General features: G+C 42.9%; 1 protein-coding gene across 1 annotated transcript in view; it reads left to right on the forward strand.

Annotated features, from left to right (window-relative positions):
- Positions 1–16,019, forward strand: part of SCUBE2 (signal peptide, CUB domain and EGF like domain containing 2) — a 64,162-nt gene extending 48,143 nt beyond the window's left edge. The window contains exons 17-22 of the mRNA XM_056851940.1: positions 4,247–4,414; positions 6,202–6,363; positions 8,122–8,319; positions 11,499–11,651; positions 13,164–13,243; positions 15,748–16,019. Coding sequence (XP_056707918.1) covers positions 4,247–4,414; positions 6,202–6,363; positions 8,122–8,319; positions 11,499–11,651; positions 13,164–13,243; positions 15,748–15,900 — 914 coding nt within the window. The 3' untranslated portion in view covers positions 15,901–16,019. The remainder of the gene's footprint in view (positions 1–4,246; positions 4,415–6,201; positions 6,364–8,121; positions 8,320–11,498; positions 11,652–13,163; positions 13,244–15,747) is intronic.
- Positions 16,020–18,865: the final 2,846 nt, after the last annotated feature.

Consider the following 18,865-nt stretch of genomic DNA (forward strand, 5'->3'; position numbering starts at 1 on the left):
GGATGATTCACAATAGAGCTAATACACTATGAATTTTTAAATCCCCTCACTAAAAATCTGGGGCATATGGTCAACCTGTTGACTGGACTATCTATTTAATGCTAAGTACATGCCCTTAGAAGAGGAAATATGGATAAGATAGCAAGATGGTGTCAGATTGGACTGTTTGGATAGCTCATATATGAATATATATTTGCCAAAGTTTCTGCTTCTTTTTCAAAGTCTCCCGGGATATCCCTTCCGTAAAATTCTCTGGGGGTATGAAAAATTGGTCTTGATGTTTGTATGGTTAGACAAGGATCCTAGGATAACAAAGGATATACTGACAAACCTTTGAAAGAGGATAGATTGCTTGGTATTGGTCTATATTATTATGCTTTACAGTTGTGGTTCATTAGGCTTCTCAAGATATGTCTCAGTGGAGAGAGCTGGAACAACTTGATTTAAAAATAACTTTTGAGGTCAGGGAACAGTATGTTGGAAGATGTATGCATGGGAAAACAAGCAGTTTATAAACTACCAGAGTATCCTCATTTATGTGAATGGACATAGAATGCCTCTGTTCCAATTATTTTCAAATTATCTTGTGGGAAAACACCATGCTGAATTTAGGAAGCTGAAGAATAGCATTTCCGAGATTTGTGAAATCTTTGAGTTTGGTTCTAAAGGTGAATGGGGAAAAAAAATAGCATGGGTTGTGAATATGTGGTAGTTGGTTTGGGAAACCAGGGTCTAAAACACGTTGGGCGAAAACGCACGGTTGCTTTATCCTCCTTTGATCCCTGTTTCATCCAGGGTTCAGCCTGGATCGATTGCGTGTGTTTCACCTAATGCGCGTTCGATCCCGGCTAAAACAGGGATTAAAGGAGGATAAAGCGACCGTGCGTTTTCGCCCATGGTCAGTTAGCCCCGTTCCAGCCCCTTTCCCTCCCAGTTTCACCCAGGATCAAATTTTCGCAAACGGACGGTACCTTATTTACTCTTCTTTCAGCCCTGTATCGAAGCGAAATGAACCCGCCTTTCCTCTTCTGGGAGAAACAGAAACAGAAATAGGGGAAACACAGATGATTGGCATCACAGCCAGTCACGAGGCAGTTTGTGAAGAGGCAGGAATTCAAATGCTTCCTGCCTGCTGCTACTTGGAAGCTTTTTTCTGAGAAAAAGAAAGTCTTTTTTAAAATGAGGCTTGGATTCCACCCCCCTTCTTTCAGGTAGCTCAGTTTTTTGTTTTTTTAGTTCTTAAAATGCTTTTAAAATTACAAGCGGGTGGGGGGAAGCCTCCATTAGTCAATTCGAAAGGACCAATCACCAGGAGCTGGGGTACGGGGGGAGGGCTTACTCAGCAGGAACCCCCATTTTCTGTTTACATGGATCCATTTGCACACAGTTTAGTCCCTGCTCATTCCAGGTAATGTGGGTTCATTTGATCCTCGGTGGAACGGGGCTGGAACTGGGCTGGAACTGTGCTAAGTGACCATGCGTTTTAGACCCAGGTTGCCTTTTTCTGCATTGTTGGCTATGAACAAACTAGATCAAGTATATAAAATCTATGATCAGATCTTCCAGTGCCTTTAATTTTATTTTTAAGTAGCTGTAGGATAGAGGGTGAGGATTTCAGATCAGAACTGTGGTGAGATGGCTGAGTTTTGTTCAACATTTTTGTCCCTTATTGCTTCCCCAATAGAAATCCTCCACCCCACCACTATATATCCTGGTGGGGAGGAGGTGTTTTCCAACTGGAGCTAACAGAAGCTTTAGGAGAGGGTTTCCACTGGGGATAGGGTTAGTCTCTCCAGTTCCAACGCTGTGTTTCCAGTCCACATAAGTTTCCAGTCTAACCTGCTTTCCGGTAAAGATGTTGAGAAATTTAGTCAAGGATCTGATGTGTCCATCTAATTGTATTGTCCAGTTGATGATAAGATAATCTCTGGTTGGACTGGGGGAACAGGGCAAAGTTACCTCTTAGGTTGTGGTGGGAAGAGAATATATGTAGTGGGATTGGTCATAGTTGAGAATTTACTGGATACAGATTTTATAAATCATTTATACTATGGTAGTAGGCTGGGTATTATCAGATTGCTTTGAAGTCTTGTTTTTAGGGAGAATGCAGAGAATAGATAGGAAGAAAGTTTATGACCTTATTCAGTATTTACTTGTGGCTGCTAAAATACATGCATACATATAGCCAGGAGCTTTCCAAAAGTGCCAAACACCAGAAGTTGGTTAATAGCAATCTGTGACGTGGTAGTTGTGGAGAAAACGACAAACATAACTGTATGAAAAATGCATATCCACTGGAACATTTACATTAAATAGCAATTTTCATTTGAACGTCTTTGTTAATTTAATGTATGAGTCCGAAAAGAAAGCCCCGGAACCAAAATAGCTTTCTTGTGTCTCTCGTGCTGTGACCTGTAGACCAGTGTTTTAAATGCCTTTTTCTTCCTTTCCTTGCCGCAGTGAGCCCATACAGCACCGCAGCAGTGCTTTATTCATAAGCCGAGGCGGCAGTCCCTATTAAATTCAGTTCATTAGCTGTAAACAAAATTCCTCATCCCGTATCATGACCAGTTAATGCTCTGTTTGCTGCTAACTTAAATAACCTGAAATGAAGCCAAGGCCAATTTGAACCCCTCTAACAAAAACAACCATTCAGTGGACTGATTTATTGGAGCTATAAACCAAAACTAACAGTTTTAACAGCTCTTTAAAAGGGCAGAACTTCACAGCACAAGCAAGCAGCTGCAGAAGTAATCCTGTGTCTAGCAGAAGCCGTTTAATCATTTGGCCTATCATTGCAATCAGTTTGCTGCAAATTTGGGAGACCGATTATTTGGAGATTTACTTAAAGAATCTTCTGGAGACAGATATATGTATGCAATCATTTCCAGTAGGTGAGCTCTGTTTGCATAGCAGATACACACCAAAGCAGTTCAGGAGGAGCCGGGGAGATGCTATTAAAGTAATAGGAGCGGGGCTTGATTATTTTTATATTGTCAGCCATTGAAGTCATGCGGTGAATCTCCACTTGTTTTAAAATGTGTAGTGCACAGTTTCTGTTCTTGGGATGCTTTACTTATAGCGTAGTGACGATAAGGAGGGCAGTCAAGCAAGCACTGATTTCATGCATCTGCTATTCATTCAATTGGACGTGAGGGGGATTACCACATAAGATCCATTGGAGTTAATGGAGAATGAACAGTCGTGGTGCTTGGCAGATGGCATAGTGGCAGATTGGCTCAAATAAGAACTGGGGTCCAGTCCAGACCCACTGCACCCAAATGTGGAGGATCTACATTGGGCATAAGAGAGCCCAGTCTGTTCCCCACCTTGGTACCTGGGCCCTTTTCATGCAAGGCTCCTGTGAAGAGCAGAAGGTGTCTGTGAGCCTCTTATATCCCCACCCAGCCCTCCCCTCTCTGTCCAGTCTGCTTTTTGACTGAGTGGAGGGTCAGTGTGGGTGAGGATAGGCGGGCATGCCCTTCATAGCCTTGTATGATGCCTGAGTGTGTGTACTATGAGTGGAACAAGGCTCTTTATGCCGTAGGTAGACCCTTCCAGTAGACGAGGTTAGCTTCCAGCGCATATATTTGAACTGCCTGAATCATTCCGATGTGTGTTCTAATCCCCCCCGTTTATTCCTCACATCTTGAATGCAACATTTTAAAAAAAGGCAGACTTTTATTTTATGCAGGATTTGCATGCTTTCTAGCATTTCTGAAGATGTCAGCCACTCACTTGTTTTTCTCATTTGGAGCTGCATTTGAACTCATTTTTGATGACAGACATTTCTATCAGTTAAATACCCTAATACATTACAGTCATAAAGGTGATGTACTCTGCCAGCAGCCCAAATGGTTATTGCAGCTAAATGGAAGGATGTTAAACCACCTTTTATACAGAATTGGTTTGATAAAATATGGCATTTATTTGTAATGGGAAAAATCCAAGAGGGTTTGGACTCCTTAAATAAGGATAGCCCTTCCAGTTTTGTAGAAAATTGGTTTCCAATTGTTCAATATTTGACTGACTTTGATAAACTTCCTTCAAATAATACATCATAACTGGCTGTATTTTTGAACGGGAAATGTAAAGTTGAGTATAGTTGACCGGTTGTTGTAGTTAATAAGGGCAGTATGTATTGAATTGTATTGTATGATATGTTATATCAATAAAGTGTTGGGGGAAATTTTTTTTAAAAAAAATTAAGGTGATGTACGCTAATGTCTGTATGTTTTCCCTCTAGGGCAGTGCTCACCTGGTGAGTATTCTTCTGATGGATTTAAGCCCTGTCTTCTGTGTCCTCCTGGAACATACCAGCCAGAGCCAGGACGGACATCTTGTTTTACCTGTGGAGGAGGCCTAATGACAAAACATACCAGCGCAACCGTGTTTCAGGACTGTGAAACGAAAGGTAAAAAAAAAAAAAAAACTCGATTCAACGCGAGCGCACAAGAAACTATTCAGTTACGCTTGCTTGCTTCAGTCGAGACTCTTAATGGTGAACCTTGCTTCATTATTAAGATTGGGGATCCAGGCTCCCTCTGCTATTCCTTATCATCAGACTCTGATGAATGCCAGTTATTTATTTATTTGTTTATTTTTTATTTCTATCCCACCCCTCCCCAGCAGTGCTGGGGAGGGGCGGCTCACAGCATAACAATTAAAACACCACAATCATAGTTAAAATTCTCAACACTTAAAAAGTTCTTGTGGTGCTTAATCATTTTGATACAGCGGTGGGTGCCAGCAAACTTTAATAAACAGAAGCCGGGGTAAGAGGAAAAGGGGGGAGGGAGGCCAGCAAGATGGAAACCGTCACTGTCCTCAACCATAGGCCTGGCCGAACATCTCAGTCTTGCAGGCCCTGCGAAATTGCATCAAATCTCGCAGGGCCCTGGTTTCACTAGACAGAGTCCCACCAGGCTGGGGCCAGAGCTGAGAAGGCTCTGGCACTGGTTGAGGACAGCCAAACACTCTTTGGGCCAGGGACCACTAGCAAGTTGTTCCTTGTTGAACGTAACGTTCCCTGAGGGGTGTATCGAGAAAGACAGTCCTGCAGGTACGATGGCCCCAGACCATTTAGGGCTTTGAATGTCCACATCAATACCTTGAACCTGACCCGGGTTCAACTGGGAGCCAGTGCAGCTGGCAGAGCACTGGCTGAATATGTGATTTCCATGGGGTCCCTGTAAGGTCCCGCACCCCTGCATTCTGGACCAGCTGAAGTTTCAGAATCAGTTTCAAGGTTAGCCCTGCATAGAGCGAGTTACAGTAGTCTAGCCTGGAGGTGACCTTTGCATGGATCACTGTGGCTAGGTCAGGGCGAGACAGTTTTGGCACTAGAAGAAGAAGAAGAGTTGGTTTTTATATGCCAACGTTCTCTACCACTTAAGGGAGACTCAAACCGGCTTACAATCACCTTCCCCTCCCCTCCTCACAAAAGACACCCTGTGAAGTAGGTGGGGCTGAGAGAGCTCTTAATGGAACTGTGACTAGCCCAAGGTCACCCAGCTGGCTTCGTGTGTAGGAGTGGGGAAACCAACCTGGTTAACCACATTAGCCTCCGCCGCTCATCTGGAGGAGTGGGGAATCAAACCTGGTTCTCCAGATCAGAGTCCACCGCTCCAAACCACCACTCTTAACCACTACACCACGCTGGCTTACATGAAGTTTGGAAAGCCCTGCAATGTGGTGCATTCCCACAGTTTGTACAGAAATTGTGGTAATCACATACATGTCCATCATACATAGTGGTGTGTGTCCCAAGTACGTGTAATTTTATTTATGGATGTATAACTCATCGTGGGTGAAATGGCCTTCAACTGAAAGGTTACAGTAAATCACGTCCTCACATATTAACGTTGTGGTATCACAGCCCCGTGGCACAGAGTGGTAAGCTGCAGTACTGCAGTCCGAGCTCAGCTCACGACCTGAGTTTGATCCCAATGGAAGTCAGTTTCAGGTAGCCGGGTCAAAGTTGACTCAGCCTTCCATCCTTCTGAGGTCGGTGAAATAAGTACCCATCTTACTGGGGGTAAAGGAAAGTTGACTGGGGAAGGCACTGGCAAACCACCCCGTCAACAAAGTCTGCCTAGGAAACATCGGGATGTGACGTCACCCCATGTGTCAGGAATGACCCGGTGCTTGCACAGGGGACTTTTACCTTTATCATGTCACTTGCTTACTGTTTTTCTACAGTGCAGTGCTCACCCGGTCACTTCTACAACACTTCAACTCACCGATGCATCCGCTGCACAGTCGGAACGTACCAGCCGGAGTTTGGACAAAATTACTGCATTGCCTGCCCTGGGAATACCACCACTGATTATGATGGCTCAACAAATGTAACACAGTGCAAAGGTAAACACATCAAAATTACTCAAATGAAAGGGCCTCTGTAAATTAGCAATCAGAATGTGAAAACGGGAGGCAAGAGGATTTAGGGTCCATATGAAAAGTCAGTGCACTATAGTGACTTGGGGGAGTACCCGTGTTCAAATCTTAACTTGGCCTCAACTGTCCCTTCTACGACGACATAAGATCGCAGTACATTGTCCCCATATTGTCATTCTTTCCTGGGAGATCGGAAGAAGTTAAAGTTTCCCTTCTCTTAGCAGACTCCTCTCGGGAGATAACCATTCAAGTAGCCAAATTTTGCCTCCGGTCTAGTGGGATTCGTAAATGGCTAATTGAAAACCTTTCCCCATAGAAGATCTTTCCTCCTCTTCTTGAAATTATCCTTCCCAGAATCATCAACTTTTTATTATTTTATTTTATTATTTTAATTAACTTTGATTTTTATTCAGAGCTGATATTGTATCGAAATAAAACTTGGTTGATTGAACTTGGCCTCAAAGTTTAGTTGAGCCAGCCACTACCTCCAGCCTGAACAACCTCATGGGGTTGTTGTAAAAGCAAATATGTGTGCCATGCACACTGCCTTGCAGGAAGTGGGCTTAACATGTAATAACGTGTTTTTTGTGATGCAGTATTTGGTGGTCAGTGTAGCCGGGTTTGCTTGCACACAGCCAGATGGTATCTAAGACCCCATTCACGCCTTTCTATGTCTCTGTGTTGTGCTTCTCTGGTAGTAACTGTATAAAGGAAATCATGTGTCTAGCACTCTACACCTGCTTTGCCATTTAGAGGCTCAAATTTGCAAATTCAAGCTATCATGGGGTGATCTGTTGTGACTTAACCATTTCAAGCTATTGTGCTCCAGGGACGGCAAGCTTATCCGCTGTCCCTCCCTGTTAACTGAACTTCAGATAGCAAGACTGAATAGGCATGGTGTTTTTCCAGAGATCGGACTTAGAGCATTCAAAATGTAAGAAATTGAATAACTGGATAAAAATAATCCACATGTTCTGTTTAAGCGTTCAGGCTCATAAAGACAATAATTACCTTAGTTCTCATTGTTTGGACTTCTCGCCATTGTCCCTTGGTGCGTGGACAAAGATGGAGTCCCTAGGTAAAAGCTGAGTTTTTCATGGCTTGTGCTTCTCTAGTTAGAAGCTGGAAGCTAAGAGTGCTTCTTCCTTGTGTACTGAGTCTAAATAACCTCTGCCTTTCTCCTTTCTGCCTTGGGATGACTCACTGCCCCAAAAGAGTTTTTGTTCTGTCACTGTAATCTTTCCAGCTTTATGGGTTTAGATGACTTGTTCCTTTTGGGACAAGCAGGGTATGGGGTGATGAAACTTTACCCTGCCTCAGCCAAAGCCATTAGAGTGCCCTGTTCTTGGAGCTTGATGGCTCCTTCTTTCAACCTCTTCCTTTCTGCCATCGTTAAGTTTGCAGTTGGGTTTCTGCTCATGGACAGAGTACCGTCACAGTAGTTGAAATATTGAGATGAATTCTACGGTGGAGGGCATTCCTTCACAGTTACTGTTATAGCACAATCCTATGTTGAGTTACTCCAGTCTAAGCCCATTGAAATGAATATGCTTAGACTGGAGTAACTCTCCTTAGGATTGTATTGTTAATGTTCATGGGAAAAACTGAACTCTACATAGATACTTCCTTTTAGAACTATCTGGTGGCTACCTGTTGATATGATTTTAGGAAGCTGGGATTTGGTACTGGTCTGCTCTTGCCATGGGTGATATATTTCTTTTTCAGATAGGCACTGTGGCGGTGAGCTTGGGGAATTTACTGGATATATTGAATCCCCAAACTATCCTGGAAATTACCCTGCAAATACTGAGTGTACCTGGATGATAAATCCACCTCCAAAACGGCGCATCCTGATTGTGGTCCCAGAAATATTTTTACCAATAGAAGATGAATGTGGAGACTACCTTGTGATGAGAAAAAGTTGTAAGTTAAAGTAAACCTTGTGTATAAGTAAGGAAACTGCAAGTTCTGCCTGAAATAATGCCAGTTGTTTGAAATCTATCTCTAAAAAGTAGCAGAACAGACTTCATGTGACTACAGATTCTGACTACAGCAGAAAAGAGCAAGAGTTCAGGAGCACACAACAAAATTTTTGGCAGGGTATGAGCTTCCATGAGCCACAGCTCACTTCTTCAGATACAAGGTGCAGGAAAGCTCATACCCTACCAGAAATTTTGTTAGTCTTTAAGGAACTACTGGACTCTTGCTCTTTTCTACTGATGTTGACAGACTAACACGGCTACCCATCATGATCGGTCTCTACAGATTTGGCAGTTATTTCAGCTGTCATGGATAACAGATAATATATATTTCAGAGCAAAATGGGTGGAAACCACTATGATTAATGGTGAGACAAAGAAATTCTCCTTTCCTTCATTTACCTCCCCACTACCTCTCTTGATGTGAGGGTTTGCCAGCTAACTCTCTGGAGCTGCAGGTGGAATACTCTCCTGGTTGCTGGTGTCACAAGGCCTCTTGTTTTGAATCCCTTGTGGATCCTACAGTGCAGTGACTTCAGAGCAGCAACTTTTGAGTTGACTGGCTTTGTAGATCTGGGCAGCCTTCCAGCCAGCCAGCCTCCTGCTACCACTGTTATGCCAATTTCAGAGATGGCAGGGTGTGGACTGTAGGCCTATAACTAGTAAATGGTGTTAGCCTTTGCTGGCAAAATACTGTGGCGAGGCTAATGTATATGAACTAGCTATGATCATTAAAGAGAGGGTTTGAGGGACACCGCCTGCACAATTTTTGACTGTTATCCTTTTCTGTGGAATTTTTGATTTCCCTGCCTCCCACCCCCCACCATGGTGTGGTTTTTGTTGTTGCATGTTTGGAATTAGATTTGCTAACTGATTGGACTATATGGTGTATGCCTTGTTCCAAAAACTGAGACCTCCCAGTATTTATAGACTCATAGAGTTGGAAGGGGCCATACAGGCCATCTAGTCCAACCCCCTGCTCAATGCAGGATCAGCCTAAAGCATCCCTGACAAGTGTTTGTTCAACTGCTGCTTGAAGACAGCCAGTGCTCACCACCTCCCTAGGCAGCTGATTCCACAGCTTAACTACTTTTACTGTAAAAGATTTTTTCCCTAATATCCAGCCAGTACCTTTCCGCCCCTAATTTAAACCCTTCAAATACTTCAAGAGAGCAATCATGCCGTGCTTCAACCTCCTCTTCTCCAGTCTGAACATTCCCAAGTCCTTCAGAATGACGACATTCCCTCAATCCAGTAAACTCATCACTCAATCAAAGAAGGAAATGAGATTGGTCTGGCAGGACTCATTGGGGACAAGTCCATGCTGACTTCCCCAGATCACCAAGTTGTCCTTCAGATGCTTGCAGATTGAACCCTTTAAAATATGTTCCAGTATCTTCCCTGGGACAGAGGTCAGACTGACGCCTGTAGTTTCCTGGGTCATCCTTCCTTCCTTTTTTGAAATTAGGATAACATTTGCTCTTCTCCAGTCTTGTGGCACATCTCCCATCCTCCAAGAGATCTTGAAGATGATGGACAAAGGCTCTGCAAGGTCTCTAGAAAGTTCTTTGAGTACTCTCAGGTGCATACCATCTGGCCTGGGGGATTTGTATGCATCAAATGAAGCCAGGTACTTCTGAACTACCTCTCTGTTCATGTCAACCTGCCGCCTAGATGCTGGCCTTGCCTACGACCATCTCTAGATGAGCTCATCATCAGAGAAAAAACTGAACCAATACAGGCATTAAGCCTCTCTACTTCCTCTCCGTCCTTTGTCAGAATTTTTCCATTTTTACTCAACAGTGGGCCTGTCTAGCCTCTTTTATCTTGTGTTTGCTCCTCACGTATCTGAAGAAGCTTTTCTTATTGTAGCAAGCATCCCTGGCCAGTCTCAGCTCACTCAGCTTTGGCCCCTCTGATGGCTGACCTACAGTGCCTAGCAGCCCTCAAACGCTCTTCTTTAGATGTATGTCCTTCCCGCCATTTCTTGAACATTTCCTTTTCTTCCTTAGCTCATAATGGAGTTCTCTATTCATCTGTATTGGTTCTTGGATCCCCTACCATGTTTCCATCTTGTTGGAATAATGATGGCTTTTGCTTGCAAGAGCTCTTGAACACACATGAAGCTGCCTTATACTGAATCAGACCCTTGGTCCATGAAAGTCAGTATTGTCTACTCAGACTGGCAGCGACTCTCCAGGGTCTCAGACAGAGGTCTTTCACATCGCCTACTTGCCTAGTCCCTTTAATTGGAGATGCCGGGGATTGAACCTGGGACCTTCTGCATGCCAAGCAGAGGCTCTACCACTGAGCCACAGCCCCTCCCACCCTTCATTTGCTCCTTTCCCTTCCAGAATTCTTGCCCATGGAATGACTGTCATCAGGCTTCTGAGTTCATTAAAGTCTGCCTACTGAAATCTAACGTACAGATCTGGCTATGAACTTTCTTAGCCCCCAACAGCTAGGCAAAACCGGGGAGTTGCTCATGGCTCCAGTGCTGGCACTTTTTTTTTAACTGTCCGATTGCAGCCGAACCCCATAGCGTTTTCATGGCAAGAGATGTTCAACAGTGGTTTAACATTGTCTGCCTGTACATAACAACCCTGGACTTCCTTGCTGGTCTCCTATCCAAATACTAACCAGGGTCAACCCTGCTGAGCTTTTGAAATCTGATATCAGACTAGCTTGGGCTATCCAGGTCAGGGCTGGTCCAACATTATTCCCTGAGCCCTAATGACAACTCTTATAACGAAAGCTCTTGTAGCACCCACAGGACTTTTCTTAAGGAAGGGAGAAAGGACACTAGTGGCTGCCTAGAAACCACTGACATCATCCTATGATGCTCTTAAACAATCTGATATGAGGGGACAGGTTGGTGATTGGCTGCCGTCAAGCGAGTCATCTTCTGCCTTCCCTCAGGGTAAGCCTCAGGCTGACTAAAAGTGCAGTAATGGGGTATGCCAAGGAAACAGAAAGAGATCTTCTTCAAGGCAAGAAGCATCATATGGCTGTAGGACTTGTGGGGTGGGGGGACGGGAGAAGATAAGAATGAGGAAGGATGTTGTGTTCAGTAGTAAGCTAATAGAAGTCTGATACCTGCATGTTGTACATTTTGTTTGAAAGCTTCCTCGAATTCTGTGACCACATATGAAACCTGTCAAACCTACGAACGCCCAATAGCTTTCACTTCCAGGTCTAAAAGGCTGTGGATCCAGTTCAGATCAAATGAAGGAAATAGTGCCAAAGGATTCCAGGTCCCTTATGTAACATATGATGGTAAGTGGCTGTTAAGATTTGATCAAACTAAAGTGTGAGCATTTCAGTACTTTGTTTTCTTTGCTTGCCTGATCCCAAGTTTCGGGGCAGATATTTGTATAGGTAAAGGGCGAATATTCATAGTACCACTTTTCTGTATGCAAAGGATGTCATGCATGCTGGAAACATTAATCATATGTTGTTGTAATGCCAGTGTAGCTAGTAGTCTTTGCTGACCTCTATGTCTTCAGTCTCTCAGAGACAACATGAACAGTTTGTGAAACTGAGGAGTCTGAATGGCACTCCCAGCCTTTTTTCCTTGAAAAATTCAGATCAGAATGGTGGTATGAGCAGGTAGTTTAAGCCTTGCCCTCTGCACTACTTTCCCAACAAGAAATAGGTTCAGTGAGGTAAACGGAAAGGATTTTGGGGGGTGGGGGAGAGATGTTTGATTTGCATAATGCGTTCCGAAATTATATCAGATTTTGTATTGAACGTTGTCAAGACACATTTTAACACAAAGCAGCACAGGTAGATATTTTAGAATGTCTCAAGGTTGGGAGTACTTTGACAAAGCTCAGAGCCTGTTCCCCCCCCCCCCAGCCGCTTTTTGCAGTGGTTGAAATTTTGTGCCTTATGATATAAGCAAACCTGTCATGGTTCGTTGCACTATTCTGGAAAATGCTATCTCTTGTAATGTATAAATGATTTCACACTTACTGCTTGGACTCTGAGTTTAGGACTTATGAGTGTTTCAGGCACAACTAATTTATCCTACGAAAATTGGCAGCTTCTTCTCCCCCATGTGATCTCTTTGGCAGTGGCCCCAGGCTAAACAGCAGCTACTCTGGGGTAACAACCAGCAGAAAATGTCTGGTTCGGTCAAGATGGGCTCGAAATGCTTGAAGGCTTCAGCTCTTCATCTTTGCCTTTGCCGCATAAGTAGCAACTTTCCAGTCTTCTTAATAAAGACAGGATTTGATCCAAATGCTTGTGACTTTGCTTAATTTGATTCCCATAAAGAAAACACGTCATTGGAAACAGGATCCTTCATCTGGTACAAAAAAATAACTGGCTGTTAAACAATGGTTTGCTTATTATACATGTCAAGAAGGAAAAGTAAGAACGTTTGATGAAGGGATATTTTTAACATTGAGTGGATTTCTCTCACCAAAAAATTGTTTGAAGTATACCACAGGCACAGTTGATAGAATAATCAAAGACTACTTAGCGATTTTTGCCTTGGACAGATTAACGGTAAACAGCTCAGTATGCTGAATTTTCTCTCTTCTTCTTAGTAAATTGTGAAGTTTCTTTCATCAAAGCCTTTTTTGAAATGTGTTGATGTTGCTAATCTGAGAACCAAGCAATAGTCTTAATTATACACCCACTTGAATATATACACATGGATCCCTCCTGGGAAGTCCAAAGGAGGGTGTGTCTGTGCACGTATCCTGTTGAGATAATTAAAGGAGATACTTGGGGTTCTGTAACTGAACTGGCAAAGCTGATTCATCATGTGTCCCCCAACAGAGGATTATCAGGAACTAATAGAAGACATAGTCCGGGATGGTAGACTGTATGCATCAGAAAACCATCAAGAGATCCTTAAGGTACATTTCCTCCATTGCTTTTCTGTTGAAAGAAGAATTAAGCATTTAAATTTACTACAGACTGTGAAAATGAGTACCTCATGCTTTTCATCATCACCTGTTGAGTTGAACATCTGTAGTTGGTGAGAGAAGAAACACGTGAAAATTGTGGGGGAGAGACGAAACACGTGCAGGGCAAGTTAGAAGCAACACTCCCCCATACACACACTACCCATTGCTATTGTTGCTGTTGCTGTCGTTATCATCATCATTATGTTATTTATAGTCCGTCTCTTGATGAAACGCAAGGCAGATTACAGAGTGTAAACCAAGTGCAATCAGTAGGATAGGACATCCTGTGAGCAATAAAATAGGGTTTGGACTGCAGAAATATAAAAACAAACAAAAATGTCAACAAGTGCTGAAACAAAACATGAGCTTTTAAACATGTTATGATAAGTGGTATAGAAACTACCAAGTCTGCAACATAGTTACAGTGTTAGGTAGCATTACAGCTGAGCAGGTCACCGTCCCTATCCCTTTACCAATGCAGCGTTCTGACCATTTCATTACAGCCCAGTTCTGTTTACACCTGTGCGAAAAGTCCTCTTGAATAATTCCATTTTGCACCATTTGCGGAAAGCCAAGAGAGTGGGAGTTTCCTAACCTCGTCAGGGAGGCCATTCCATCAGGTGGGGGCCACAACAGAGAATGGGCATGTTTGGGTAGTTGTTGATTTTGCCTGTCAGGAGGGTGGAACCTACAGTTGGCCCTACTGGGATAAGTTGGCGTAGCAGAGCATAGAGAGAGAGGCGGTTCCATAGAGTGCATTACAGTAGTCTAGTTGCAGTATTACCATGGCAAGGATCCTGGTGGCCAGATCAGCCAAGTCAAAGTAGGGGGCCATCTTGTGGGCTAGAATGGATTGGAAGAAAGTGTTTTTGTTTGTTTGTTTGTTTGTTTGTTTGTTTGCAGTTGTATTAACTTCTCCAGCAGTGATACTGAATCCAGTATAACCTCAAGGCTCTTAGCTGAGTCAGCAAGTGTTAGCTGAATCCATTAAAAGTTGGAAGCACAAGGTCCTTCAAGACCTTCCCAAGAAGCTTCACTTTCATCTTGTCTGGGTTTAGTTTTAATTTATTTGCTTTCAGCCATTCGACCACAGCTGTCAGGCAGCAGCTCAGGACCTCTACTGCATCCCCAGGAGATTTTGATAGATGTAAGGCTGGGTGTCATCTGCATATTGATGACATCCAATTCCAAAGCCACGGATGATTTCTCCTAATGACTTTCTGTGGAGGTTGGATAACACGGGGATTCAGATTGCACCCGAGGAACTGCACAAGATAACTCCCAAACTGAAGATAGCTGGTCTCCAACAGCATCTCTCTGTGTCCAATTAATGAGGAACGATTTAAACCAGTCCAAGGCCCATTTCTACCTTCAAGGTAGTATTGAAAAGCAGGTGGAACAGTGCAGTGCTGAAGCAGGAAACCCAAACAGCAACCCCCTACTTGTGAAATATCCCATCCACTAATACAGTCCCAGAATCTGCCATTTGACAAAGCAGTCTCACTCGGCTTAGTGATCAGGCTGGCCTTGCAATGAACACAGTGGTTTTAAAGGCAAATGTGAGTGTTTCCCTCCAGATTGCTTTAGAATTGGAAACTGGGGGAAAGCATTACTAGTTGCCTAACAATCACATATTTCCTCCCTTCCATCCCATGGAATCATAGCAACAATAATAGCAGTGGTGCATGGATATATGTGTGTAAAATATTGTCGAAGGCTTTCACGGTCAGAGTTCATTGGTTCTTGTAGGTTATCTGGGCTGTGTGATTGTGGTCTTGGTATGTTCTTTCCTGACGTTTCGCCAGCAGCTGTGGCAGTCCTCTTCAGAGGAGTAACACTGAAGGACAGTGTCTCTCAGTGTCAAGTGTGTAGGAAGAGTAATATATAGTCAGAAAGGGGTTGGGTTTGAGCTGAATCATTGTCCTGCAAAAAGTATCAAAGGTAATGTGCTAATCATTGTCCTGTAAGTATCAAGATAATGTGCTAATGAGGGTGTGGTATGTTATCTTGATACTTACAGGACAATGATTAGCACATTACCTTTCATTCTTTTTGCAGGACAATGATTCAGCTCAAACCCAACCCCTTTCTGACTATATATTACTCTTCCTACACTCTTGACACTGAGAGACACTGTCCTTCAGTGTTACTCCTCTGAAGATGCCGGCCACAGCTGCTGGCGAAACGTCAGGAAAGAAAATACCAAGACCACGGTCACACAGCCCGGATAACCTACAAGAACCAATATGTGTGTAACTTGGCCTGATTCTTCAAACTGAGGTGGTGGTAGCCCTCTGTATTTACAAAGAAATGGTAATACAGAGCATGACTTTGACTATGACCTATCTCATAACTCTTCCTATACTTTTCTGTTTAATAGGAGCTGTAATGTAATGTGGTTTTGCAGCTCTTTTTCTTTACTATGACAATAAAAGTCTGCCTTGCTCTTTCAGGATAAGAAACTGATAAAGGCCCTGTTTGATGTTTTGGCACATCCACAGAACTACTTCAAGTACACAGCGCAAGAGTCCAGGGAAATGTTTCCAAGATCCTTTATTCGGCTGCTGCGTTCTAAAGTCTCCAGGTTTTTGAGACCTTACAAATAATGGACTCCATATTTTGAAAACTTCCCAACTGTACAGTAGGAAATTGTGGTTTTCTCTATTATAGGGAAGTCTTCAGGAAGCTGATTGGTCAACTGTATACAGTGTGTACATTTTTTTAAATTAAAAAGATAATTATCTTATTTCCAGGTGTTTTCTTTCAGTCATCACATGATCTACTGCTTGAGTATATGTTAGACAAGGCTCGGCAGTTTTTGTCTAGAATGAAATTGTGCTAGATGCAACTGCATAAACTTGTGTTGCTTCACCAGCAACATTAAAACTAACAAACTGATTACAATTGAGAGGATAAGCCAGAGTCATAACATAAAGCTCTTCAGCTTTGAAACGACAGACTCAGAATTCTGTGTCAGGAGGTCCTTCTTTGAACTGGTTCACGCACAAAACCATGCTCTGCACAGATAGCCATAAGAATGTGAAGAGCTATAGCACCTGGGCTGCGCTGGCATGGATGGACTTATATATGCAGCTTCTGGGACTGCCATGATGGTAACAGTTCAAAATAGCATCACCTTCAAGTCCCGTTGGCTGTGTATACACCTTCTGCATGAAGGCACCAATTCACATCAACTGTTTCCCAAGTTTCATAAGTTAGATAAAATGTATGAATGTATTAAAGTATCTAAGTGAAGGGGGTTATCTGAAAGTTGAATTTCATCTTCGATTCTCTGGAATTGGTTCACTGGTTAAAAGCAGATTTTGTGGCAACATCAGGTTTAGCATATTAATTTAAATGAATACAATTCTATTATTGCTGATCTGACTTCATCAGGGAGTCAAGAATTAAATATAACTTTAGTGGCTACTGTATGTTTCACAGTGAACTGTATTTCTTCAATGTCTTTGTTACTAATATTGCAATGCTTGTAAGATGTGGTTCAAAGTTTCTGGATCAATAATTCTCAAGAATTTAATTTTGAATGTTTCATTACTTTTCCAAAAGAAAATGCTGTGACATTTTTACTTTTGCTGTAAATATATGTGTAAAATCCACAGCATTGAAAGGTCAAAAATATGGTAAATATACAAATAAATTGAAACTTGTGAATAGGGCATGGATCTTTTGATTACAATGATGGGGCCCATTGTGTTTGTGTAGTGACTTCTGTAAACCTCTAGTTCAAATGATGCCTTGTATACTTAACACCACCATCCAAGATCAACCTTGCAGAAATTAGTTGCCACGTCAAAACAGTGCATTTAATTGCATTCCGTTGCAAGCCTTTACCGATATCTCAAGAGAATTACGGTTAAGCAAGTGTTGAATTGGCCTTAACTTCTAAAAAGATGGGGGGGGGGTGTTCCTGACATTAAACTTTATTGGGATTTGTCATTCCTTGTGAAAACAGAGGCCCTTTTGTAAACAAGTATGATTAGATGTGATATTTTGGAAAGGAAGAGAAAGCAGGTTTAAAAATCAAATTCAATATTTGGGACTACAAATGATAGGTAAATTGGCGGGGGGAACCCAGATAGAACCAGCCCAACATTTTCTATACAAGATTTACTGTTGCCTTTCTCATGTGTTGTTGTGTGAAATATACCCCAGGAGGAGAATATGGCGATGTGGAGAAACATCTGGGATGGAGATGAAGTAGGAGTGAGGAAGGAAGGATATTAGCTTGGCTTCTAGCAAGGGATGTTCAGTGAAGGAGAGATGGGAAGAGTTAGTGCAGAGGAGGAACTGTGACAGCAAAAGGCTCATTGAGGAACAAGTGGGGGCAGAGGTCCCTGTACAGAGTGGAGGAGGAGAGAGGGTCATTCACCAAAGCCAGGGTTTTATTCAGGTGAAAAGGGGAGGGGGCAGATGTGATGTGGAAGCTCCTGGACTAGGTAATGTCACGAGCTTGTCAGGCTGCTGGGGATGACAGCCATGTGAAAGGAGAGGGAAGCAGTAAAGCTTGGGAATTAGATACGGACAGCCTTTGGAGAAGACGGGACTACCTTGGGAGTAAGGTAGGGTTGCCAGGTCCCTTTCCGCTGCCAGGTTTCGGGGGGGAGACTGAGGAGGGCGGGGTTTGGAGAGGGGAGGGACTTCAGTGCCATAGAGTCCAATTGATAAAGCAGCCATTTTCTCCAGGTGAACTGATTTCTATCAGCTGGAAATCAGTTGTAATAGCAGATCTCCAGCTAGTACCGGGAGGTTGGCAACCCTAGAGTAAGGCTATCTGGGCAGTATGAGGAAAACAAAAGAAGGCGTAAAAAGTGTGTGTGTGGGGGAGGGTTTTAGAGAGGGGCAATACTTTTACCAGGTCTTATTGTGTGACGTGTCTCTGGGCTTAGGTCCACCAGCATATTGGTGGAGGTAGTCCTTTGGGGAAACTGACCTTATCAGGGTCTTTAAACACAAATTTTGGAAGCTTTTGGTAATGTGATTTTGAGAGGAGAAACTAGGGTTTTAACACTGGGGTCACTGTTACAGGAAATGGACCATCTTTTGTGCTTTAACACTGCCTTCCTTGATGCTGTGGAGCTTGAATGGCCTTTTTCAGGAAATCCACACAACAGGGATTCTCTCCTTCTCTCCCTTGGCCTCCCTCGCTGGACTTCCAACTTCATCTCCCCTGTTAGAAGCCCTGGGTTGCAGCGCCCCAGGAAACCAGTGTGCCTTCTTGCAGAAGTCATCCTAATGAAGTCTTTGACCTACTCCTTCAGTCTGTGGGGAAGGTAACTTAATAAAACCAGTTTAAAAGGCATTTCATTAAAAGTATAAGATTTCATGTTCACTGCAAGTGTATGGTATTGGTGTTTTGAGAGAGAAGGTTTATAAAGATCTGATTGAAACTATATTTTCACAAGAAATTACTCACACACATTGAAATGTTGCAGCAAGGATGAAGAATAATTACAAATCGCTTAGTAATTTTTAATGAAATTGATATGCCACTCTGCCCTCTTGTGGAGAATCAAGGGTAATAACTCAGGATTTTTTCCACTACAGGTTGAG

This window comes from Euleptes europaea, chromosome 6, assembly GCF_029931775.1.
Source record: "Euleptes europaea isolate rEulEur1 chromosome 6, rEulEur1.hap1, whole genome shotgun sequence".
NCBI lineage: Eukaryota > Metazoa > Chordata > Lepidosauria > Squamata > Sphaerodactylidae > Euleptes > Euleptes europaea.